Here is a 27,828-nt window from a genome sequence, read left to right on the forward strand (position 1 = left end):
AGTCGCTGGAGGCTGATCAGCTGTCAACATCTTCCACTCAGACAGAATGTAGAGGCTGCTGGGATCTCACACGCTGCTCACTCCGGATGTTCATGGGTGAGACCGGGTAGGCGAATATAGGTACAGGAACTGGAGAGGTGAAGCTAGATTCCATAGGGGTCGGGGAGGTGGGGCTAGTTGCCGCAGGGGTCGGGGAGGTGGGGCTAGTTGCCGCAGGGGTCGGGGAGGTGGGGCTAGTTGCCGCAGGGGTCGGGGAGGTGGGGCTAGTTGCCGCAGGGGTCGGGGAGGTGGGGCTAGTTGCCGCAGGGGTCGGGGAGGTGGGGCTAGTTGCCGCAGGGGTCGGGGAGGTGGGGCTAGTTGCCGCAGGGGTCGGGGAGGTGGGGCTAGTTGCCGCAGGGGGCGGGGAGGTGGGGCTAGTTGCCGCAGGGGGCGGGGAGGTGGGGCTAGCTGCCGCAGGGGGCGGGGAGGTGGGGCTAGCTGCCGCAGGGGGCGGGGAAGTGGGGCTAGTTGCCGCAGGGGGCGGGGAGGTGGGGCTAGCTGCCGCAGGGGGCGGGTTATCTAAGCCAATAAGCATGATTGACGTCCCTGAGGACTGGACTCACCGTCAGATTCATTTTGTGTCACTCAGACCTCAGCAGGTTTCTGCAGCGCCTGTGAATACCTGGACACCAGCCATGTGCATTTTGCTATTGTTCCCCGTGACCGGGTAGTAATTCACCATCTGACACGGTGACTAACGGGCGCAGTCAGTACATGTATTCACAGCCCCCGTGCCAGCGTCTGCTTGTGACTCACAGTATACAGACGTGGAGGAATACAGCGACAGAAGAAGACGGGGGCATAGTTTGGGCGGGACCAGATTTAGAGAGGTCAGAGCCTGAGGCGACATTTCAGGAATGACATTGATTTGGGGGAGGATTCCAGCTGGTAATGTGTGAATGGCGGACTTCAGGAATCCGCCATGTTGACTCTAACATACCCAATCTCTGTTTTTCCAGCCATCACTGGAAATGGCCACATACTAGTGGTAAATCTTAGGTGGCTGGGACCCCCATCAACCTAATACAGGGGTCCCAAACCTTCATTGCTCTGCAGTACAGAGGTGTTTGGGAACAGTGATCTACCGTGTGTGCTGCCGCTGTCTGCGCCTCCGGTGCTATGCCTGTGGCATCTTGTAGGAGGTATCAGCTCTCTGACATCCCTGGGAATAATGGCTGTAAGTTTGCTCTGACTTTCAGGGCACTGATAATTTTTCGTCCAACTTGTCATTAGTATTTCTCATCATGTGTCGGGGCTCTTGGTGTTGACACATACTCAGATATTGGGATCAGAGCTGTGGGGTCAGTAAGCCAAACCTCCGACTCCTCAATCTCCCTGACTTCGACCCCCACAGCACTGGTCACTACTGAGCATGTGCATAAAGTGCAGAACAGATTCATCTCATCTACAACTCCACAGCATTGGTCACTACTGAGCATGTGCATAAAGTGCAACACAGATTCAGCTCATCTACGACTCCACAGCACTGGTCACTACTGAGCATGTGCATAAAGTGCAGCACAGATTCATCTCATCTACGACCCCACAGCACTGGTCACTACTGAGCATGTGCATAAAGAGCAGCACAGATTCATCTCTACGACGCCACAACACTGGTCACTATTGAGCATGTACATAAAGAGCAGCACAGATTCATCTCATCTACGACTCCACAGCACTGGTCACTACTGAGCATGTGCATAAAGTGCAGCACAGATTCATCTCTACGACTCCACAGCACTGGTCACTACTGAGCATGTGCATAAAGTGCACCACAGACTCGTCTCATCTACGACCCCACAGCACTGGTCACTACTGAGCATGTACATAAAGAGCAGCACAGATTCATCTCATCTACGACTCCACAGCACTGGTCACTACTGAGCATGTGCATAAAGTGCAGCACAGATTCATCTCATCTACATATCCACAGCACTGGTCACTACTGAGCATGTACATAAAGAGCAGCACAGATTCATCTCATCTACAACTCCACAGCACTGGTCACTACTGAGCATGTACATAAAGTGCAGCACAGATTCATCTCCTCTACGACTCCACAGCACTGGTCACTACTGAGCATGTACATAAAGAGCAGCACAGATTCATCTCATCTACAACTCCACAGCACTGGTCACTACTGAGCATGTACATAAAGAGCAGCACCGATTCATCTCATCTACGACTCTGGTCACTACTGAGCATGTGCATAAAGTGCAGCACAGATTCATCTCCTCTACAGCTCCACAGCACTGGTCACTACTGAGCATGTCCATAAAGAGCAGCACAGATTCATCTCATCTACGACTCCACAGCACTGGTCACTGTTGAGCATGTGCATAAAGAGCAGCACAGATTCATCTCATCTACAGCTCCACAGCACTGGTCACTACTGAGCATGTACATAAAGAGCAGCACAGATTCATCTCATCTACAACTCCACAGCACTAGTCACTACTGAGCATGTGCATAAAGTGCAGCACAGATTCATCACCTCTACGACCCCACAGCACTGGTCACTACTGAGCATGTACATAAAGTGCAGCACAGATTCATCTCATCTACAACTCCACAGCACTGGTCACTACTGAGCATGTGCATAAAGTGCAGCACAGATTCATCTCATCTACAACTCCACAGCACTGGTCACTACTGAGCATGTGCATAAAGTGCAGCACAGATTCATCTCATCTACAACTCCACAGCACTGGTCACTACTGAGCATGTACATAAAGAGCAGCACAGATTCATCTCATCTACAACTCCACAGCACTGGTCACTACTGAGCATGTGCATAAAGTGCAGCACAGATTCATCTCATCTACGACTCCACAGCACTGGTCACTACTGAGCATGTGCATAAAGTGCAGCAAAGATTCATCTCATCTACATATCCACAGCACTGGTCACTACTGAGCATGTACATAAAGTGCAGCACAGATTCATCTCAGCTAAAAGCCGAGATCCGTAGATCAGGAACAGAACAGACATTTATAGAACATTTCCCAAATTCTAATGAAAACATTTACAGCACATCCTGCACTGTACTACTGTACCCAATGTATTATATGGTTAGGAGCAGGGCTGTGGAGTCGGTAAGCCAAACCTGCGACTCCGACTCCTCAATTTCCCTTACACCGACTCCGACTCCACGACTCCGACTCCGACTCCCACACATATTGCTTATATTTAAGTGAAAAATTTATTGTAGTACAATGTGAACCTCAGACATTTAATCATTTTTATGATCCAATAATCAAGATATTTAGACCAGAATATATATTGGTGTACTACCCGGTTTTCATTCTTTTTGGTACAGATACGATATGGATAGACAGATATGGATAAATGGATGGATAGAGCAGATTTCTAATCTGCTTTTGCTATTGAAAACATTATCTATGAGCTCAAAAACCTTTCAGGTGATGCAGTTTTTTAAAAAGATGATCAGCTTTTGCAGCTGAAAAACGTATCCTCAAAAAACACAGGAAAAACGCTGTGTGTGAATGTAGCCTTAGATCAGGAATATAACAGCCATTTATAGGACATTTCATAACTTTCCCAAATTCCTATGAAAAAATATTCAGCACATCCTGCATTGAATTACTGTACCCAATTTATTATATATTTTAGGAGTCGGAGTCGGTCCATTTTATACCGACTCCGACTCCACCAAAATGAGCACCGACTACGACTCCGACTCCACAGCCCTGGTTAGGAGTTGGTCCATTTTATACAGAGTTCAACTCTGGCTCCACCAAAATGGGCCCCGACTCCACAGCCCTGTAAAGGAGGCTCCTGCTCCCCCAGGACACAACTGTCAGATTTATGATCCTGTAGAAGGGAGCCCCGAGCAACCCAGGATCATGATTCCCATTGCACAGTTTAGCTTGTGGGGGGAGGTAATTTGCAAGCTTTCAGATAAGGATAATTGAGTATAATAGCATGTCAATCTCCACAAGGAGAAATGATACTTCTTGGATACCGGTCAGACGCCTCTCACAGCCAAACCAGATCTCACACTTTGCACTGATGAGGAGCAGTACCCGGAAACAGTGTCTGCAAATTGAGATTCTGGTTTGGTTTTTATCCTAAGTCATGTGACAAGGCTCGTTAAAGGGTTGACATTGACGTTTAGGATTGCTACTTCCAGTAGGTGGCACTAGAGTTCTAGTCCTCTTCCTCTCTGAAGAGGCAATTTGCATATTTCCCAGAGGAGCATTGCGGCTTTAAGTCTCCTCATCTCGGCATGCTTAGTATGTCACTCTCCGCAAGGAGAAACAGTACTTCTTGGATATAGATTAAACCTTGAATGCCCGGGGTGGGGGGTAGAGGTGGATTGTGGGTTGGGGTCTTTTCAGTAAAGGGCCTGTCACATTAAGAGATATCGCTAGCAATATCACTATAACTAGTGACGTTATAGCGATATTGCTAGCGATATCTCTGTGTCTGATACTTACCTACGACCGGCTCCCCCGCTGGTTATCGCTGATCGCGCGAGAACGTTCAGGACTGTTTCTCGTCGTCAGCTTCCTGTGGCTCTTCCTGCTGTGAGGACGAGCGACGCGTGTAGCCGGGCGGGAGGACGCAGGATCGCCTCGTCTGACAGGTAAGTAGCGACCCCCGACCCCTGCGATGTCGCTGGTGAGATCTTTCTGTGTGGCAGCTCACTAGCGACCACTTAGCGATGCACCAGCGATCCTGACCGCGTCATATCACTGGTCGGGATCGCTGGTACATCGCTAAGTGTGACAGTACCTTAACATTATACATGCCACATACATTCATCTGATCACATCATGTCCATTTCACAGAAGATTTGCCGGTTGACAGACCACCCAATATTGTATCCCTGTACCTGTGGACAGATGCACTGGTCAGCCATTTTATTCCCTCTAATTCAGGTCAACTCACTTAGGGTACATGAACGTTTTTTTTTTTTTCCCAGTTAGGCAAACCTGGCAAATTTTTCAAAAGAAAGACACCAGGAAATGCAGCCCTTTTTTTTTTTTTTTTTTTTTCTTTTGGGGGTCATAAACCCTTTTTTCATCATCATCATCATCATTTTTGGCCAATGTTGTGGGGTTCTTTAGCAGGCTTCCGGCCTTTTTGCGACTTTTTTTTCCTTCTAAGAAAAACTGGTACTGTGGAAAATCACTGCCTAAGGACACACAGGCGTCATCTGAGCCTTTTCTTTTCCTTGTATCGTTCAGTATAGAGCATGCAATGTGGAGGACTCCTGAAGAGTGGTCGGGTCACTTCTTTTAGCCTCTTGGCTCCTCTGGAAAACAGAAGTGACTGAAAGACACTCAGAAGACTAAACGTGTATGGCAGGTCATATTTACATTGAAATGCATATGTGGGCAGCACGGTGGCTCAGTGGTTAGCACGGTTGTTTTGCAGCACGGTGGCTCAGTGGTTAGCACGGTTGTATTGCAGCACGATAGCTCAATGGTTACCACGGTTGTTTTGCAGCACGGTGGCTCAGTGGTTAGCACGGTTGTTTTGCAGCACGGTAGCTCAATGGTTAGCACGGTTGTTTTGCAGCACGGTAGCTCAATGGTTAGCACGGTTGTTTTGCAGCACGGTAGCTCAATGGTTAGCACGGTTGTTTTGCAGCACGGTAGCTCAATGGTTAGCACGGTTGTTTTGCAGCACGGTAGCTCAATGGTTAGCACGGTTGTTTTGCAGCCTTGTGTATTTGGCGAGCTGGGATGGCAGCCTTGTGTGGTTGGCGAGCTGGGATGGCAGCCTTGTGTAGTTGGCGAGCTGGGATGGCAGCCTTGTGTAGTTGGCGAGCTGGGATGGCAGCCTTGTGTAGTTGGCGAGCTGGGATGGCAGCCTTGTGTAGTTGGCGAGCTGGGATGGCAGCCTTGTGTAGTTGGCGAGCTGGGATGGCAGCCTTGTGTAGTTGGCGAGCTGGGATGGCAGCCTTGTGTAGTTGGCGAGCTGGGATGGCAGCCTTGTGTAGTTGGCGAGCTTGGATGGCAGCCTTGTGTAGTTGGCGAGCTTGGATGGCAGCCTTGTGTAGTTGGCGAGCTTGGATGGCAGCCTTGTGTATTTGGCGAGCTGGGATGGCAGCCTTGTGTATTTGGCGAGCTGGGATGGCAGCCTTGTGTATTTGGCGAGCTGGGATGGCAGCCTTGTGTATTTGGCGAGCTGGGATGGCAGCCTTGTGTATTTGGCGAGCTGGGATGGCAGCCTTGTGTATTTGGCGAGCTGGGATGGCAGCCTTGTGTATTTGGCGAGCTGGGATGGCAGCCTTGTGTATTGGGGATCTGGGATGGCACCCTTGTGTAGTTGGGGATCTGGGATGGCACCCTTGTGTAGTTGGGGATCTGGGATGGCAGCCTTGTGTAGTTGGCGAGCTGGGATGGCAGCCTTGTGTAGTTGGCGAGCTGGGATGGCAGCCTTGTGTAGTTGGCGAGCTGGGATGGCAGCCTTGTGTATTGGGTTGTAGTGATCACGTACTACCTAATTGTGTAAGGGCAGGATCAAGGCATGTGATGCTTCTGGAATATGAGCTTGTGGGACCTTCATTGGCCTTTATAGAGCTGATATTTCGGGTCAGTTTGCCCATAGGATGAGCACAGGCGTGATATCAATTTTTCATCCACTTATCCTGAGGTCTGGTGGGTAGCTGTCAGTGTCTCACTGCAGTGTAGGTGTCCGACTGTGAAGGACCTTTTGACTGTTTATTGACTGTCAGGATGCGCTCTCACTTCCACTAAAAGACATGGATCAGATTGCAATTCAGTCCATCAATGCACAAGTTCTTGGTTTGGCTTTCCCGTGTTTTGTTCATTTGCACAGATCGACTTCTCCCGTGACTCCGCCGATCATATGGATGTGAGCGGCACTCCTCATTCCTCCTCAGAGATTGCTTTTGTATAGCGTTCCTTCTCCTGTGCCATCTTGTGTTTAGTTTTTAATCTCTAGGCTCAGTGTATCATGCAGTTCACATTTCCAGCTACTGCAGAACTTCTTTGAGAAAAGAATGAGGTTGATTTACCACTCATTAATTAATAGCTTCCACTTACTCTTTATAATGGGTTCTGCAGCAGGTAACGTGAGTTTTACTAGAATTAAAAAAAAATCTTTGGAGTCACCGTTGAGTTCTGTGACCTATCGATCTGACCATGCGCTTTTATTGGTGACTGATTATATCTATGGTATCTATTACTGTACTTTTGACTAAATTGTTTATTATTGCATTTTAGAAATCTACCAAGAAATTGGTAACTTTCTTTTTCCTTTCCTCTTTCCTCAGTTTTTTCGGCTCCATTTAATGAGGTATTAACCTCTTCCTTACAGTACACTCCATTTCTTTCTCCCCGAGGTTCTCCATGGGATGGTCCCCTTTGTACTGTACAGGTGGTGCCCCTTCCCATCTGGTCTATAAATGATTAATTACCCATTAGTCATTAACCTGCTGGCTGATCAATCCTCTTATGTTATTTCTGGCATTCAGAGCTCCTAGGCTCTAAGTTTCTGAGCTCATTTTTGTATTGTGTATGCTGCGGATTGCTTTACTTTCATAAATGGCTTTCACAAGGAAACAGGCGATGAGTTTTCTCATTGTGATATGTCACAATTCTTCATTACTTCTGTGCTGTTGGAGCATTTTCATCAATGGAAATCTTCTCCAGCAGTCTGGGAGTTATAGGACATGCCTCAGTCTCAAGTACAAAAAAAATTGGACCGGTTAGCTTGCCCCCACCAATAAATAACAGTGCCAAAGTACCTTTTCTCACACCAGCATGAGAAGTATGGATCGGCAGAAAGGTAAGTATAACTTTTTGTATTTTTTAGGTCATCCGTGTGTGTCATTAGAGTGTCCATGTAGAGCACTTATTTCATCTGTGGGGGGAAAAAGGACATGTCTGCGGGTTGATCACATGGTCCATGTGAAAAATCTGACATGCGCACCACCATTGAATACAATGGGTGTGCGTGTGTCCGTATTTAAAAAAACGGACGTGTGAAGGGGGCCTTAAGTGAGTGCCTACCTATTGGCAAGGCAATCAGCAATGTCCTGTTATGTGTTCATCCATAAATTTTTAGTAGGAATCGTACAGATCAGTATTGATGGTGTTAGGACAGTCCCATCAGAACAAGATTAGTGGGGGGATCTGACTCCTGCCCCCCTACAATTTACCTGTTATGTACACTAGACTACTGATGCCCTAATTTTCAGACTTCCTCTTCCCTCTCATAGCAATATGTCAGAAAGCTGTAGTTTAGCAGCCACCATAAACATAGGACAAAAGTAGACCGAACGCAACCATCCCTTTTGTTATATAGGCAAATAAGCCGATGCCAGATTGCTCTGCCCGTCTGCTGAGACGAGATGACTACTGCAACTCTTCTAATCAGTCTCCCTCTTGCTAAACCCTTCCCTCTCCATTCTATCCTGAATGCAGCAGCCAGGATCCTATTCCTGTCCAGCCGCTACACCAGTGCCTCTACCCTGTGCCAGTCATTACACAGGTTGTCTATCAACTACAGAATACAATATAGACTTATTACTCTTACCCACAAAGCTCTCTAATATTCTGCACCACCCTACCCTTGCTCTCCGTTCTAGTGATGTAAGACTAACATCCTCAACAATACAAACCTCCCATTCACATCTTCAAGACTAGTCTTGTGTTGCGCCACTTCTCTGCACTAATTGAAAGTATCAACAATTTTAAAGGGCACCTGTCAGCAGGATTGTGCACAGTAACCTACAGTGTCAGGTTGGCACCGTTACACTGATTACAATGATACCTTGGTTGATGAAATCTGTCTTGTGGTTGTTGTCTGTGCGTGTGTAGCCCATTCACTATCTCTCTATCCCCCACTCCCTCAAGATGGCTGGACCATCATTGTAAATACATCATTGTAAATACACACCTGTACTTTGTATCTCCCCCACCTCATTATAGATTGTAAGCTCTCACGAGCAGGGTCATCTTATTTTGCTTTAATTATTGTATTGTTAACGTTGTTACTTATGGCTTGTGTTTTAAAACTGTTAAACTGTAAAGCGCTGCGGAATATGTTGGCGCTATATAAAGATTATTATATGAGTTTATGATATACCTGTGCTCCAGGGCGGGCTGTGGAGGAGCAATGGACTGGGGGGCATTCATCTTTATGGCTGCTGACAGGTCACTGATCCCTCTGTGACCTGACCCCTAGTTTACATAATAAATATATGTACATACTTAAAAAAAAAACCCTTCTGCAGACAGGCGCTGGATGTGGCATCTGCTCTGCAGCATAATCGCATGTGTAATATGTTTATAATTAATGTGGCTGAGGTTATCCTGATGGTATAAAAAAATTTTGAAAATGGTGCCCGCACAGTAACCGCTATCAGTCAGTGTATGTAGAGGTGATCCGATTGCTGCTACTGCACAGGCGGCGACATCTTGCTGGAGAAGAAAAAAAGTCCTTCTGCAAGATGGGGGCTGCGTTGTAGCAGCTATCGGATCACCTCTACAGACACCGATAGCTGTTACTGCGCGGGCACCATTTTCAACTGTTTTTTTTATACTATCAGGATGCCCTCAGCCACATTAATTATAAACATATTACACATGCGATTATGCTGCAGCGCAGGTGCCACGGCCATCGCCTGCCTGCAGAAAAGTGTTTTTTTCCCAATATGTATATATAATATTCAGTATGTAAACTAGGGGGCAGAACATAGAGGAATCAGGGTGTGTGCACACGCTGCAGATTCTGCTGCAGATCCGCAGTGGTTTTGGCCCTGCGGAACCGCAGCAGTTTCTGCTGCGGTGTACAGTAGCATAATAACCTATGGAAAACAAAAACCGCAGTGCAGACGGTGCAGATTTTTCCGCGCAGTTTTGCTGCGGTTTTCAATCCGCAGAAAGAAATGACATGACAATTCTTTCTGTGGATTCCGCTGCGGTTTGCCATCTGCTCCATTGTAGAGATGATAAACCACAGGGTATTCCGCAGATAAAACCGCAGGTCTTCCGACCTGCAGATTTACCTGCGGATTTTACTAAATCTGCGTAGACAAATCCGCAGAGCATTCCGCAGCGTGTTCACACACCCTCAGTGACCTGTCTGCATTATGAATAGCTATTCAGAGACCTGAAGACCCCCCCCCCCCCCCCCCCCCCCACAGGCCACCCCAGGGCATGAGCATACCATTATCTCAAAACTGAAAATAAAGATTACACAACAACCACAAGATGGATTCCATCAACCAAGATATCATTGTAATCAGTATAACGGCACCAACCTGACTCTGTGTGTAGGTTACTGTGCACAATCCTCCTGACAGGTGCCCTTTAAGTGTGCTCTAAAAACGCTTTTCTTTAGCCTGGCCTCTCACCTCACTAATAGAACTATTCCGTTATTGTCCTTCTAAAATCTTCCTCAGAATCTGGTCCCTTGGATCCTCTTCTCGCACACCCTGCATGCACTTAATAGTACTCTGTATCTGTACTTTAGATTAACCCCTTCCTGACCCATGACGCTTACGTAGGCATCATGGTATAAATACCCCCCTGCGGGTCGGGTGACCGGGATCAATGAAAGGTCACCCGACCCGCACACACAGGACCCTTTGTGCTTCACCACGGGGGGGTGGCTTAGCCCCCACTTGGCTACGATCGCTCTGATTGGCTGTTTCACTTTCAACAGCCAATCAGAGCGATAGTAATATTTCATCAATGAAATATTACAATCCAGCCATGGCCGATGCTGCAGTGGCATCGGACATGGCTGGAGACACTGATCTGCCCCCCCCCCCCCCAACACCGGCACTGATCAGCCCCCGCCATGGACTGATAGCGATTGCCCGCCACTGTCACAATATGCTCCCTTGAAAATGGCGGGCGCATGCGCAGTACGATTGTAATATTTCACCAATGAAATTTGGTGAAATATTACAATCCAGCCATGGCCAATGCTGCAGTAGCATCGGACATGGCTGGATACACTACCCTGACCACACACACACACCAGCTGGCGGGGGCGGACTGACAGCAGCGATCGGACGTTGCCGTCACGATCTGCCCCCCCCCTCCGCTCCCCCTGCAGTTCGATTTTAATCCCCACCCTCCCCGGTACCTTCTATGCCTCGCTCTGGCTCCCGGTGTCCCGCCGTCCCTCCTGCATGGGCGCCGCCATCTTGGAAAATGGGCGCATGCGCAGTGCGCCCGCTGGAGTATGCCGGCCGGCAGATTCATTCATTTATTTTGATCACTGTGATAAACTCACAGTGATCAAAATAAAAAAAAAAGTAAATCACCGCCCCCCTTATCACCCCCATAGGCAGGCACATATAATAAAATAAAGAAAATATTTTTATTTTTCCAATTAGGGTTAGGGCTGGGATTAGGGTTAGGGGTGGGTTGTGGTTAGGGTTATGATTAGGGTTATGATTAGGGTTGCGGTTAGGGGTGTGTTGGGGTTAGGATTGGAGTTAGAATTGAGGGGTTTCCACTGTTAGGCACATCAGGGGGTCTCCAAACGCGACATGGCGCCACCATTTATTCCAGCTGATTTTGCGTTCAAAAAGTCAAACAGTGCTCCCTCCATTCCGAGCCCCGACGTGAGCCCAAACAGTGGTTTACCCCCACATATGGGGTATCAGCGTACTCAGGAAAAATTGCAGAACAACTTTGGGGGTCTAATTTCCAAAATGGGGTCACTTGTGGGGGGTTTCTACTGTTTAGGCACATCAGAGGCTCTGCAAACGTAACATGATACCTGCAGACTATTCCATCAAGTCAGCATTTCAAAACGTCACTACTTCCCTTCCGAACCCCGACGTGTGCCCAAACAGTGGTTTACCCCCACATATGGGGTGCCATCGTACTCAGGACAAACTGGACAACAACTTTTGGGGTCGAATTTCTCCTGTTACCTTTGTGAAAATAAAAAATTGTGGGCTAAAAAATCATTTTTTGAGGGAAAAAAAAAATTTATTTTCATGGCTCTGCGTTATAAACTTCTGTGAAGCACTTGGGAGTTCAAAGTGCTCACCACACATTTAGATTAGTTCCTTGGGTAGTCTAGTTTCCAAAATGGGTCACTTGTGGGGGGGTTTCCACTGTTTAGGCACATCAGGGGCTTTGCAAACGTAACATGACGCCCACAGAGCATTCCATCAAGTCGGCATTTCAAAACATCACTACTTCACTTCCGATCCCCGACGTGTGCCCCAACAGTGGTTCAGCCCCACATATGGGGTACCAGCGTACTCAGGACAAACTGGACAACAACTTTTGGGGTCCAATTTCTCCTGTTACCATTGTGAAAATAAAAATTAGCGGGCTAAAAAATAATTTTTTGAGAATAAAAAAATTATTATTTTCACGGCTCTGCGTTAAAACTTCTGTGAAGCACCTGGAGGTTCAAAGTGCTCACTATGCATCTAGATAAGTTCCTTAGGGGGTCTAGTTTCCAAAATGGGGTCATTTGTGGGGGGAGCTCCAAAGTTTAGGCACACAGGGGCTCTCCAAACACGACATGGTGTCCGCTAACGATTGGAGCTAATTTTCCATTCAAAAAGTCAAATGGCGCTCCTCCCCTTCTGAGCCCTGCCGTGCGCACAAATAGTGGTTCCCCCCCACATATGGGGTACCAGCGTACTCAGGACAAACTGGACAACAACTTTTGGGGTCCAATTTATCCTGTTACCCGTGGGAAAGTGAAAATTAGCTTGCTAAATATAATTTTTGAGGAAAAAAATGATTTTTCATTTTCTCTGCTCTGATATAATCTTCTGTGAAGGACTTGGGGGTTCAAAGTGCTCACCACACATCTAGATAAGTTCCTTTGGGGGTCTAGTTTCCAAAATGGGGTCACTTGTGGGGGAGCTCCAATGTTTAGGCACACAGGGACTCTCCAAACGCGACATGGCAACCGCTTAATATTCCAGCATATTTTCCAATCAAAAAGTCAAATGGCGCTCCTTCCCTTCTGAGCCCTGTCGTGAGCCCAAACAGTGGTTTATGACCACATGTACTCAAGAGAAATTGGCCAACAAATTTTAGGATCCACTTTATCCTGTTTCCCATGTGAAAATGAAAAAATTGATGCTAAAAAAATTTTTGTTGGAAAAATTAAAATGTTAATTTTTCCTTCCATGCTGCTATAGTTCCTGTGAAGCACCTGAAGGGTTAATAATCTTCTTGAATGTAGTCTTGAGTAGCTTGAGGGGTGCAGTTTTTAGAATGGTGTAACTTTTGGGTATTTTCTGCCATATAGACCCCTCAAAGTGGCTTCAAATGTGATGTGGTCCCTAAAAAAAAAAAAAAAAAAAAAATTTTGTAAATTTCGTTGTAAAAATGAGAAATCGCTGGTCAACTTTTAACCCCTATAACTTCCTAACAAAAGAAAATTTTGTTTCCAAAATTGTGCTGATGTAAAGTAGACGTGTGGGAAATGTTATTTAGTAACTATTTTGTGTCACATAACTCTCTGGTTTAACAGAATGAAAATTCAAAATTTGAAAATTGCGAAATTTTCAAAATTTTTGCCAAATTTCTGTTTTTTTCACAAATAAACACAAAAATGATCGACCTAAATTTACCACTAACATGAAGCCCAATATGTCACAAAAAAACAGTCTCAGAATCGCTAGGATCCGTTGAAGTGTTCCTGAGTTATTACGTCATAAAGGGACGCTGGTCAGAATTGCAAAAAATGGCCAGGTCATTAAGGTCAAAATAGGCTGGGTCATGAAGGGGTTAAGGGTGCGTCTAGCACCTGAAACCCATAGATATTCGAGCTTTAACCTGTTACCAAAGTGTATTGCAGACTTAATACAGTTTTTCTGTTGGGCTGGAGAACTATTTTCCTTTTACTGATCGTTGGCGCTTTGGCGGATACGCCGCCCCTGCTCCGCATCACACTCTATATGCACCACAGTGAGCTGGACTAACTCTCATCTGTTCTGCACACATACTGGCTGGTGAGCGATTCCTGCTGTGTTATGTGAATGCTCTGGACCATACAATACAAGCACTTTTTACCATTTACCTTTCACGTCGCCCCCATCCTCTCATAGTTGTAAGCTTGCGAGCAGGGCTCACTCCTTTTGGTATCTGAGTTGCATGTTACTCTGTTATGTGTTTTTTGTCTGTACATTAAGGTGAGCCCATAATGACTGTCTGGTGAAGTCTAATTCACCTGATGTATAGACTGCTTTCCTCTACCAGCGCTGAACCTTATCGTGGCCTCTGGATTCTTGTTTTGGCCACCGACAACCTATAACTGAACCTTTGCTCTGCAGATGTAGAACTTCAGACTCCCAATATCCACCATCAGAGGATCAGGATGTGTGCCTGGCACCAGTGCCCTCGGAGCCTGGCAGTAGTGGGCATACAGAAATCATTTCTCTTTGTTCTTTTATGATTTTGTTTATAATTCTAGTGTTGAGCGTCAAACCATCCCCTCCGTAACGCTAGAATCTACGATGGCCTGCTGCTAGATGATGGGGAGAAAAGTATTTTTGTGTTATAATACAAATTCCCGTGGATGTCTGCCCAGATCTGCTGAACACTTTAGGGGAGATGTTAAACCTTTAAGCTGAAAAGCAGATTATATGCTGCCATGTCTGTGGGTCATTCGGGAACAGAGCAATACTGACTGGCAACGTTCGGGTTAATCCTCCTGATACAGGAACAGCAAAAAACTGCTGTGTGGATGGATTTTCCAAACTTGAGTTGTCCACCACTGGGTAATCCCCTTTTTAGCTAAATTGCCTACCAAAAAATAAAATGTTAACCCCCTGGGTTGGCGCTGGTCAGACAATGTTAGCACTGTCTCCCAGTGGTTACATGTCAATCAACAGCTGATGATGATTGGCTGCAGCCTTTACTGCCTCCGAAGTCCACTGTGAGTGAATACTGAAAGGCCGATCAGTGGATGCCACTGATACGTAACTGGTGAGTGGCAGTGCTGGCATTGGAGAACGTCACGGGCCCGGGAGGTATGCTTTGTTTTTTTATTATTGGCAATTCAGCGATTTATGGGTTGTTCATTAGTGGACGATCTGTTTTAAGTGATACATTTTCGTACATCGAAAAAAAAAAAAAAAGAATCTCTATCCTCCGGAGATGTGCTCTTTTCAAGGGGGGTCAATTTATATGGCTGGAGTGTTTGTCTCAGGTGCCTGACCCCCATCGATCTGGCAACTACCTGTCTATTCTGCTCAGCGCTGGGTCAGAGGATTCACAGACTGCTCAGGCTGAAAATTTTGCTGCTTCAGGCCAACAGAGCAGGTCTTCCTGGCTGCTCTGCAAACAGCATGCTGATTGACAGGCTACTCCCTGCAGATATGTGGATCTGGCTGTCAATCAGCTTAACAGAGGCTGAAACATCCCATCAACAGATCAGTGCGGAAGATAACCAGCTGCTTGGTCATTGTGATCTCACTGGAAGCCTCAATCGCCAGCAGGAACGGCCCGGGATTGCTCTGAGCCAGCAGAGATAGGCACCAGAGAGATAGTTACTAACTAACTACCTGCTTGTAAGTTCTTAGGCCTATAAAAAAGAGAAACTCCCAGATAATCTATTTTAACGAGCAGTTTCATGAATCTGACTCTAGCTCAAATTAGTGCTCCTCTAAATATCAGGACCATACATCATTAAGCCTAAAAGATCTATTTAATAATCCACAGAGTTTGCATTGTGAGATCTTGTGACTGATATGCTTCAATGGGATTGTTCATTTTGTAAAATCCATTTAGTCAGGTCTTTGCTGCTGTGTTGCCACCTGCTTATGATTGGCCAGTGTCATACAGGGGGAAGAAGTACACGCCCTAAGTGAAAACTATCTGATAAACGTTAACTCATTAGGTGCCAAATACTTTTGATTACTAACATCTCTGCAACAGAGAAGCAAAATTAAAAAAAACAAGTTTTATTGCACTCTGCAGCCACCATTTCATCGTGTGTCCAGTTCAACATGAAAAATTTGGTGAAAGGTCTTTTTTAAAGGGACCTGCAGGCATGATATGTAGAAAAGCTACCTTGTGACAAACAACTCTGCTAAACTGCAGCGTTTCGAGAAATCCTAGTTTGAAGGATGTGTCCGAAGGGTCTCCTGTTTGATGACCTCTGAATTCCACCTGCCCGGCTAGGCTGGATTGACTGGTTTCTCCTTATTTGTGTATAGAGGTGATTCAGAATAAAGCTCAGATATTGAGGAGTCCTGTTAGTATTTTGTGGTTTTGGCAGCATCAGTCTCCTGAAGGGTTCCCTTTTTAAGCTGTGTATTTTTAATTAAAATCACTTCACTAAATAAAGCATCTTGAGGCTGCAGTCACATGTCCTGGATTTACACGACATGTACAATCCTAGATTTCTTTAGTAGCCGTGGGTCTCCTGACCCAAACTCTATATATGCAGGTGTGAATGCAGCCTGTCTCTGCATCTTGTAGGGTTTGTCAACCAACCGCCCCACATTCCATAGATATAACAAGTATCTCGTTATACTGAAGTTTTCGTGCCGTTCTGGCATCTTGGAAAGCTGGGTGACGCTGACATAGGTACAGTTCTATCGGCTTAGCTGTTTTGTTGAGCATCTGGTCTAGTAAGCCTGCCCGGCTGGCATATGGTGTTGTGGAGCTGGTGGTGTAGATAATGTCTTCACACTTCTCTGCGGGGTAAGCTGTCGTATTAGACTTTAGGATGACACCTGTTGTGCACAGCGCCAGGCTGGTGGGGAAAGTTTCACCTTTATCAGCCATGGCGTCTTTCAGCATGTCACTTGGGGACAAGCCAACACATCGGAGATTACAAGGCTTTCCTGTTATTCTGTTCACTCTAATCTGCTGAGCAAGGAAAGCATTAACTTCCCTGGGGATTTCCTGATCTAGTCCTGTAAAGGAGTTGTCTACTTTGGACTCGATTTTCAAATTTGTCATAATTACATTTAACCACACAGTTTGTACTACAAATTACAAGATTTCCCGATGTGATAAGTCTGTGCTTAGATTCACCATTATCAGATGTTGTGAAAACAAAGTATTCCAAAGCGGCAGAAATCAGAGCAAAATAATCTTCCTTCTGTCACATCAGCTTTGTTTTAGGTTCTCACCATTTTCACCTAGTTGTCAGCGTATTGTTTTTATAACTCCAGATGGCACATGGACCGATTTCGTAGAATGGATGTCTGAATGCATCCATTAAAATCCCATCTCTGAGAATGAGATCTGTGAAACTTTCTTATTCTGATCCAATTTTGAGTATGGGTTTAGATACTCACTGGGTCGGAGTGGTGTCCAATAAAGAATAAGGCAGCATACAGACATTTCCCACGGAGGTGTGAATGCAGCCTGACCCCGAGGATGAAACTTGGTGCTCTATGCAAGTGGAGATGTAAGATTTCATTAGATTCAAGTGTACTGTATTTCCCTCCCACCATTGAGAATAAATGCACATTCAGACAACCTGAGCAGGGATCCGGTCACTAGATATATGCTGCGTGACCCACATAAATCATAGCCTGGACCTGAGCCACATGCATCCTAGCCTGGCTGTATGATTGCAGTCAAGCATGCTTAAAAAGAAAAGAAGGTAAGGCCAGCCAGGGACTATAGGGAGAGACCTGAAAAGTACGGCGCGGCTTTCAGCCGACTTCTCCCCGCACCGCTTCAGTTGCATCTATAGGGAGAGACCTATTAATCAAATGGCCTCTTCAGAAAGGAAGAGGACTAGAAATCTAGTGCCACCTTTTGGTTGTAGCAATAATAAAAGCCATTAATGATCCTTTAACAAGCCTTCTCACATGACTTGGGATAAGAAACCAATCCAAACACGCCATTTGCAGACACTTGTTTCGGGTGTTTGCCAGTCATCAGTGCAAAGCGGGAGTACAGATTTGGGTAGGTAAAGAAGCCTCTGACTGGTGGTGTAAGTGGCAATGTTTATCCTTGTGGAGAGTGCTAAGCCGGCATAAGACTTATGGAAATTAAAAATGTAAATGCATGGTAGATACCAGTCAGTCACCTGGAGATAGGCGTGGACTACCCACCAGGAGACCGCCCCGGGCTAGTTAGTTTTCTGACCGTGGTCCCCAAGACAGGTTTTTTTTTGTTTTTTTTTAAGCATGTTTTCTCTGAAATGCTGCAGCGATTCAGAGTATGATATACCTGTAGTCGCAGAGCGGGTGTCTGATGCTGATTTGGGCACCCTGAATGTAGTGACAGGTTCCCTTTTAAGAATTGCTGTCTACAGGTATTGAATGGGACTGAAATTCAGCCCTGGTATTTGCAATCACACAGGCCCATGTTGTCCCCGTCCCCAAGCACCAGATAGGGTACATTACTAATATTACCCCGGATGGAGGAAAGCAAGATTTACTTCAAGTCCAATATTTCTAATGATACCCGTGGCCTGCTGGGATAAGTGATGGAGGCAGCGACTTTGTGCTTCATCACAACTCTTAACAGTATGGCTGTCTTGAGAACACCAATTCTGTTAGCAATGTAGCGGACAAGGCGGCCCACAACCAGACAGGCCCTTCTGGCATTTGCAGAATTGCCAGATGGCCAGTCCGGTCCTGGCCTGTCTATGATGTATGGGAACCCCTAGGGTCATACTTCAAGCATGCTGCCTTGTAACACTGAATATGATCTCCCAGCACAGCCATTGCCTCTATTTTGTAAGGATTGGATTGTCCTCATTTTTGTCAGTCTTGTATAAAAGCTTGGGCTGAGCTCCGACATAGAGAAAGCATTTCATCTAACCAGATTAACTATACCGGCCACAATCCATCAAGTACATTTTATTATAATCTTGGCGATGAGTGCCCGTGCCATCCTTGTTCTCACAGCTGGCATCATGTAGAATTTCTACTTCTGTCTTTCTGTAATGGCACATCCACAGTTAATGGGGTCTCCGACTGACAGCATATCCTATGTGTGAGCCCCAACTCTCTGATGCGCTCGTGCAGTACTAATAGGGTTGTGTGCTTTGGAAACTCCAAAAACAGAAGAGGTCCCAAAAATATCCATGAATCCTGACAGTAAGTGTTCACGTTTCCTTCAGCGCCGCCTCAGGGGAAAAGAAACGCATCACACATCCCTTTACACAAGCACTAAACTCTGGGTCCTCCAGAGAAGGAGGTGATCTTTGTAGTGGTTCCAGCTTATTGATGGAAGTCCTAAATGAGTACAAGTTGTCTCCTATAAAAAAAGCAAACAAACATCTGAACATCTCTGAACCAGCCAACAGATTTTCAGATATGGTGTGACAATGGTGTTTCCGGATGCATTGTTGTTTCGCTGATGGGACTGGATCCCAAGTGGAGGGATTTTGGAAAGTTAGTGTGGATATATAATTTTTTTTTTTTTTTTTTTTTTTACTGGAAAACTACAAAACAACAAATCTGACTGACCGAAATTATTGATAACCTAAAAATCTCCTTCTTGTAGGTTTTTTGCCTTGACGTCTCTCAGAATCGTGTTCTTAGCAGCGTTTGGGCTGATGATCCTCATCTGTGTGGACCAGTGGAAGAACAAAATTTGGCCTGAACTTGGAGGTGAGAAATAATGTGGTAAAATAAAGAAAATCACTGTAAAGTTATAATTTCCTGAATACCTTAAATTAGCAAATCATACTCCTTTTGTTTAGGGAGGTAATCACCAGAATTAATATTGCCACTGTCTTGTTGTGAGACTGGTTCATTTGAGAATGTGCAGTAGGACTCTGCCACTGTGACCTGGATATAATTTATACCATGTACTGTCAAGCTATCATCATTTCATAGCAGACAGCCAGCATTCAAAAAGACTGGGTGGACAGTAGTGTGACTGTGAGCAGCCTCTTCTTACCTCAGCACCACTGGTATCTCCAGTATTAGATCACATGGTGGACAGCAGTGTGAGTAGCTGTAACAAGGTGGCACGGGGTGGTAATCATGGCTGAGTTTACAAAGACACAGTCAGTGAGCACCCCGACTCTTTGCACACAGACAGACAAGTAAAGTCCCAGTCTTGCAGTACAGTTGGTACCTGCTTTTCTTGCTCACTTCAGCCGCTTGGTACTAAACATGCAGGAAGATACCACGTGCACAGTTCTGTTCCAACGGGAAAACTTTGATCCCCCTCGGAAAAGAATTAAAGTCTTCTCTCAAATCAAAGAAGGTGTGTCTCTTTTGATACATAAATCCATTAGATGGGAGATAAAGGTAGCTAATGGAAGCAACTACCTGTTTGTTGTACCCAGCGCTGGTCATTGACCGCTGCTCCCTGTCAACAGAGCAACAGTTTCTCTTCCTGCTGACAGGGCGGGACTACTGGTGTCATGATGATTGACAGCTGGCTCCTGCTGCCTAATTGGGGATGATGTTTCCCGGGTGACTCCCTCTCCCTCTAGCCTGTCAATGTACAGTATATGGAAGGTAGTGGGTGGCTAGATTTAGTGAGGTTACGCCACCTACTTAAGAGGGAATTAACTTGTCACTCTTGAACCAAACATACTCTTTCTCGATGATGTGGAGCATAGGAGTAGAGGTATCTCGGATCATAGTCCCGTAATACTCATGCATAGATTTAGCCAGGTCACTCATAAACCATTCTGGAAGTTGAATCCATTCTGGCTGAAATTGGCTCTAAAGAAAGAATACCAGACCAGTTGGATTGTTTTATTTCAATTCGCTCAAAACCTCCAAATATTAATTTAATTTGGAATACTCTGAAAACTTACCTAAGATGGTGTCTATCTTCAATCTCCTATTTATCTTCAATCTCATCTAATATATAAAGCTCAAGTGTGTATGTATGTATGTATGTATGTATGTGTGTGTGTCCGGGATAGGCATCCGCACCGTCGCAGCTACAGCCACAAAATTTGGCACAGTCACACGTCTGGACCCTGATAGCGTCCTAAGCTATGTTGTGAGGTGAAATTTTAACCCCCGCACGTTCCAATTCACCTAACAATTTTGCCCCTATCTACATACTGGGGAGAAAGTGTGTGTGTGTATCAAGCCCCGCCCCTCATTATGATGTCATAATGGTTGCCATGGTGACGCTGATGTCATCATAGGTTGCAAGCCCCGACGCTCATTATGATGTCATAATGGTTGACTATGGGATGGAGGATGTGTGATGGGTATATGGGCACTGGACTATGGGATGGAGGATGTGTGATGGGTATATGGGCACGGGCCTATGGGATGGTGGATATGTATGATGGGTATATGGGCACGGGACTATGGGATGGAGGATAATTATAATTTGCTATAGCTAACCACAGTTAGTTACTATGCCCGGGCAGCGCTGGGCTCTTCAGCTAGTCTAATATATAAAGCTCAAGTGTGTGTGTGTGTATGTATGTATGTATGTGTGTATGTCCGGGATAGGTATCCGCACTGTCGCAGCTACAGCCACAAAATTTGGCACAGAGAGCGTCCTAAGCTATGTTGTGAGGCAAAATTTAACCCTGCGCGTTCCAATTCACCAAACAATTTTGCCCCTATCTACATACTGGGGACAAAGTGTGTGCGTATCAAGCCCCGCCCCTCATTATGATGTCACAATGGTTGCCATGGTGACGCTGCTGTCATCATAGGTTGCAAGCCCCACCCCTCATTATGATGTCATAATGGTTGACTATGGGATGGAGGATGTGTGATGGGTATATGGGCACGGGACTATGGGATGGTGGCTATGTATGACGGGTATATGGGCACGGGACTATGGGATGGCGGATATGTTTGATAGGTATATGGGCATGGGACTATGGGATGGAGGATGGGTATATGGGCACTCGACTATGGGATGGAGGATATGTATGATGGGTATATGGGCATGGGACTATGGGATGGAGAATATGTATGATGGGTATATGGGCATGGGACTGTGGGATGGAGAATATGTATGATGGGTATATGGGCACTGGACTATGGGATGGCGGCTATGTATGACGGGTATATGGGCACGGGACTATGGGATGGAGGATATGTATGATGGGTATATAGGCACGGAACTATGGGATGGAGGATATGTATGATGGGTATATAGGCACGGAACTATGGGATGGAGGATATGTATGATGGGTATATAGGCACGGAACTATGGGATGGAGGATATGTATGATGGGTATATGGGCATGGGACTATGAGATGAAGGATGTGTGATGGGTATATGGGCACTCGACTATGGGATGGTGGATATGTATGATGGGTATATGGGCCATCTAATATATAAAGCTCAAAGTGTGTATATGTATGTATGTGGGGGGGTGTGTGTGTATGTCCGAGATAGGCATCCGCACCATCGCAGCTACAGCCACAAAATTTGGCACAGTCACACGTCTGGACCCCGAGAGCGTCCTAAGCTATGTTGTGAGGCGAAATTTTAACCCTGCGTGTTCCAATTCACCAAACAATTTTGCCCCTGTCTACATAATGGGGGAAAGAGTGTGTGCGCATCAAGCCCTGCCCCTCATTATGATGTCATAATGGTTTCCATGGCGACGCTGATGTCATCATAGGTTGCAAGCCCCGCCGCTCATTGTGATGTCATAATGGTTGATTATGGGATGGAGGATGTGTGATGGGTATATGGGCACTGGACTATGGGATGGAGGATATGTATGACGAGTATATGGGCACTGGACTATGGGATGGAGGATATGTATGATGGGTATATGAGCATGGGACTATGGGATAGAGGATGTGTGATGGGTATATGGGCATGGGACTATGGGATGGAGGATGTATGATGGGTATATGGGCACGAGACTATGGGATGGAGGATGTATGATTGGTATATAGGCACGGGATTATGGGATGGAGGATAATTATAATTTGTTATAACTAACCATAGTTAGTTACTATGCCTGGGCAGCGCCGGGCTCTTCAGCTAGTTGTTCAATATAGCTCTGTAATGCCTGACAATTGGGCCTCGCTGGATGCAGCTATAGCTTTTGATTCTTTATCTGCCTATTTACAAAAGTTTGAGTTTGGTCCTAAGTTCGGTAAATGGGTTCTTATGCAATACAGGGCCCCTAAAGCCTGGATAGTAATTAATAATACCACGTCTGAGCCCGTCTTCCTGGGAAGAGGAACATGTCAGTGGTTTCCTCTATCCCCAGTCCTCTTAGCTCTTCCTATTAGATAGAAATTGGGATAAATCTGCATTAATGCCCACGGGATCACATGTAACTATCGTCACCCTTACCTGTTGTGTCTAGTTCTAAACATTTAGGAATAACTATACAAAGATACAGCAAAAATGATTTACAGTCGAATGTTTTCCCATTATTAGAATATGCTGAACTCCACTTCGCTCTTGGAATAAATTGCTGTTATTTGTACCTGGACGAATAAATTTCATCAAAATGATTCTACTTCCTAACTTCAGTTATATTCTCCAAGATTGCGCAGTACTAATCCCAAGTCCTTTTTCTCATTTCTTAATTCATTGATCTCTTTGTTGATATGGGGAAGTGCAAGACTTAAATTGTCTACCCTCCATAGACCTAAGCGAAAGGGACTAGCAGCATTACCTGATTTCTTTTTATATTACTTGGCAGTAGAGTTAAGCGACTTTGGTCGGATCAGGTTTCGTGAAACCCGAATGAAACAAAATTTGAGTCTGATGAAACTGGTCCGACTAGGGCAAAAAAAAAGTCGGAGTTTCGTCCGAAACCCGACCCCAGTGCAAGTCAATGGGGAATAAAAGGCGGCATTGAGCGGATGACATTCATCCACTCAATGCCGACTTTTATTCCCCATTGACTTGCACTGGGGTTTGGTTTCAGATGAAACTCCGACTTTTTTTTTGCCCTAGTCGGACCAGTTTCATCAGACTCAAATTTTGTTTCATTCGGGTTTCACGAAACCTGATCCGACCAAAGTCACTGAACTCTACTTGGCAGCAATAAGAAAATGGATGCATAATTCCCTTCTACCTAATTCAGAGAGTCATTTGGCTCATGCTGCTAAGGTTGACTGCTTATTGGGTTTCTTGGAAGCGGATAAACCAAGTGTCCCCAGATCATTGCCTTTCCTTAAATTAGCGCGATCAGTTTGGAGACAGGTTAAGAAGGTGGTTCACTTTGCTGATGATATAGCGGAAATGGCCCTATGGCAAAATACTTGTTTCCCTATATTGCTAAATCATCCATCTAGTCAGTTTGGGGCTTCACAAAATGTCTCTACTAGAAGATCTATATGATCAAAAAATCCTAATGTCCTTTGAACAAATGCAATCTAAATACAGAATTCCAAGGTTCCATCTTTTTTTTTTTTCCAGTATCTCCAACTTAAAACAGCAATTCAAATTCACTTACAAAATATGGGCATGATTTAAATTATCATCCTGGCCTTTAATAGGAATCCTTAAATCTCAAGGCCTCATCTCTGCTTTGTATCCATATGTTGTCTGTGGGTGTTGAATCTGCTCCAGTAATGGTACAAGAGACGTGGAAGCTTTTGATTCCTGATATTCAGGAAGAGGATTGGAAGGAGATCTTGGAATCTCCAGCCAAGGTTCCCCCTCTGCCAACAACAAAATGATTAAATTATACCTCAGTCATATCTTACCCCTTTAAGACTATTTAAAATCGGACGGACCCAAATGCTTGAGGGGTCATGTGCTGAATGCGGATTTTGCACATATATGGAGTTGTCCAGTTATTTTATCCTTTTGGCGGGAAGTAATTTCATTGTGGTCTTCCTTAATATCTGTCCCAGTTCCCTTCTATCCGTTAGTTTGCTTATTTGGCATCTTGGAAGAGGGAATACGGGGACTCTATATTAAGATTTTTCTACGGGAAACTGTTGGCTTTGCGCTGGATGGGTAGCCTTTGCCCTTCTTTTGGGTCTTGGATTGAGTTGGTTAATTCGATAATACCTTATGAACGCACAGTTTATCAAAATAGAGGTTGTCTGGGGGGAATTTTTTAAAGTCTCGGACTTTTGGAACTCGTCCCATCTTACCATCTCAATACACAGATAATAAAAGTAACGTTGTCATATTAATAGAATATGAAAGATAGAATAGTTTCTTGTTATTTTAGGATTAAGAATGTACAGTAATCTTTTTGATATGTTGTTTTGCGGTATAGACATACAGATCTTTGAAATAACATCTTCTTTCCGTGTCTGTCGCTCTATGAACCTTATGTATCATTATGATTGTGTAATTGAAATCCTTATAAATCTTCGTTTGTAAGATTTTTGCTTTAACATGTACAATTCACAAGAAGGAAATGTAACATTATACATCATCTATGTATGAAGGTTTGTTTGTTAATGAAACAAATTAAGACAACTCCTCTCCTTTTATAGCTCAGTTAGGGCATTGATCATCATAAAGGAATCTCCGTCTAAAAAAGCAAAACTTAGAGCCATTTTATGTTTTGGTGCATTATTTTCTGATGATTAACACTTTCTCTCTAACATTTCAGCTGCAAGATCCAATGAGATGGATAATGAAAGGTGAGGTTGGGACTGTAGATAATGGGAAATTAGCTAAAATCCTGCATTTCATATACACTATACACCACAGTAGAATCATAGAATGGTAGAGTTGGAAGGGACCTCCTGGTCATCTGGTCCAACTCCCTGCTCAGTGTAGGTTTCACTAAATCATCCCAGACAGATGTCTGTCCAGCCTCTGTTTGAAGACTTCTATTGAAGGAGAACTCACCACCTCTTGTGGCCAGGGCTGTGGAGTTGGTAAGCCAAACCTCTGACTCCTCAATTTCCATGACACTGACTCCACCAAAATGGGCTCCGACTCCACAGCCCTGCTCGAGGCAGTCTGTTCCACTCATTGATCACCCTTACTGTTAAAAAGTTTTTTCTAATATCTAATCTGTGTCTCCTCCCATTCAGTTTCATCCCATTGCTTCTAGTCTTTCCTTGTGCAAATGAGAATAAAGATGATCCTTCTACAATGTGACAGCACTTGAGATATTTGAAGACAGCTATTAAGTCTCCTCTCAGTCTTCTCTTTTGCAAACTAAACTTTCCCAAATCCTGCAACCTTTCCTCATAAGACAGGGTTTGCAGACCGGTCACCATTCGGGTCGCTCTTCTCTGAACTTGCTCTAGTTTGTTGGTATTTTTTAATATGTGGTGCCCATAACTGGACACAATATTCCAGATGAGGTCTGACCAAAGAGGAGTAGAGGGAAATAATGACTTCACGTGATCTAGACTGTATGCTTCTGTTAATACATCCTAGAATTGCATTTGCCTTTTTTGCTGCTGCATCACACTGTTGACTCATATTCAGACTGTGATCTATTAGTATACCCAAGTCTTTTTCACATGTGCTGTTGCTTAGCCCTATTCCTCCCATTCTGTATATGCGTTTTTCATTTTCATTGCCCAGATGTAGTACTTTGCATTTTTCCCTGTTAAAAACCATTCTGTTAGTTGCTGCCCACTGCTCCAGGTTATTTATCTTTTTGAATCCTCTCTCTCTCTTCTCTAGTATTAGCTATCCCTCCTAGCTTTGTGTCATCAGCAAATTTAATCAGTATACCCTTAATTCCTTCATCTAAATCATTGATAAAGATGTTGAACAATACCGAGCCCTGTGGTACCCCACTTGAGACATTCTTCCAACTGGATGTGCAGCCATTTACGACCACTCGTTGGGTCTGATCACTAAGCCAGTTATGAATCCACCTAAGGCTAGTTTCACACTAGGGTATGGCAGAGCTGCGGAGGGATGTGGACTTCCTCCGTGATGCTCTACCCACTGCCCCACCTCATCTGTGCAGCTCCGCTTACGTCGGCATGTGGCTTGCATACCCTTTCTTTAGCATTGGGTACACAGGCCGTGCATATGTATGCGGATGCCTCCGCATGTGTCGTTTTGATGGTGCAGTGACCGCAACAAAATGCAACACGTTGCGTTCGGCGCAGGTTGCTGCACCGTCAAAACGATGCGGAGGCATCCGCATACGTCGGCATGGTCTGCGTACCCAATGCTAAAGATGGGGTACGCAGGCTGCATGCAGACGTAGGCGGAGCTGAACGGAGGAGGAGCGACAGTGGGCGGAACTTCACGGAGGAAGTCCGTATCCCTCCGCAGCTCTGCCATTCGCTAGTGTGAAACTAGCCTAAAATTTGCCTTGTCCATTCCATATTTAGTCACTTTTTTCAATAAGCATGGTGTGAGATACTTTGTTAAATGCTTTGCTGAAGTCAGGATATACTATATCTACAGCATTTCTGGCAGCTGGCCTAATATAAGTGTTTATCAGCAGCCCCGAAATAAATTGTAATCCTAAGGATTATTAGTGGGAGTTGCAGGCAATGCCAGACAGTGTACGGAGAATTGTTATGGCCACACAGACAAGGTGCAAGGAACTAAAGATCTCATTACATTCATCCCACCTGCTTGGTTCTCGGAAGCTTACTTGGCACCTTACTAGGTTGTGGGATCCTATATATGGCCTTGTAAAGGGTGGGAATGTAATGTGCCTCAGTGACTGGTAGAAGCCAATGTCTGGCCACAGCGGTAAATCTCATCAGAGGATAAAATGTGGCCTATAAACGCCCCCTCTAACAAGACAGAATGGGACAACGAGCAGTCGTTTTGAATACTTGTTTCCCCCGATGAGAAGTAAACACATCTGACTATATTGGCTGTTTTTGGATTTTCTGACCTGTAATACATCCAGTGCTTTTGATCGACCAATAAAATTTACCATGCCAAATCGTTCTTTTGAAAGATAAAGAATGTTTCTCTATCGCCTTATTGGGGGACACAGAAACCATGGGTGTATGCTGCTGCCACTAGGAGGCTGACACTATGCAGAAAAAAGTTAGCTCCT

The 27,828-nt window shown here is 45.1% G+C and overlaps 1 protein-coding gene across 1 annotated transcript in view; it reads left to right on the forward strand.

Annotated features, from left to right (window-relative positions):
- The window catches only part of RETREG3 (reticulophagy regulator family member 3), a 53,232-nt gene that overhangs the window by 2,985 nt on the left and 22,419 nt on the right, over positions 1-27,828 (forward strand). Inside the window, exons 2-3 of the mRNA XM_073572316.1 lie at positions 19,458-19,564; positions 25,444-25,474. Of these exons, the coding sequence (XP_073428417.1) occupies positions 19,458-19,564; positions 25,444-25,474 (138 nt within the window). The remainder of the gene's footprint in view (positions 1-19,457; positions 19,565-25,443; positions 25,475-27,828) is intronic.

Source organism: Dendrobates tinctorius, unplaced genomic scaffold, assembly GCF_039654945.1.
Source record: "Dendrobates tinctorius isolate UK_male_01 unplaced genomic scaffold, ASM3965494v1 ptg000032l, whole genome shotgun sequence".
NCBI classification, from domain to species: Eukaryota; Metazoa; Chordata; class Amphibia; order Anura; family Dendrobatidae; genus Dendrobates; species Dendrobates tinctorius.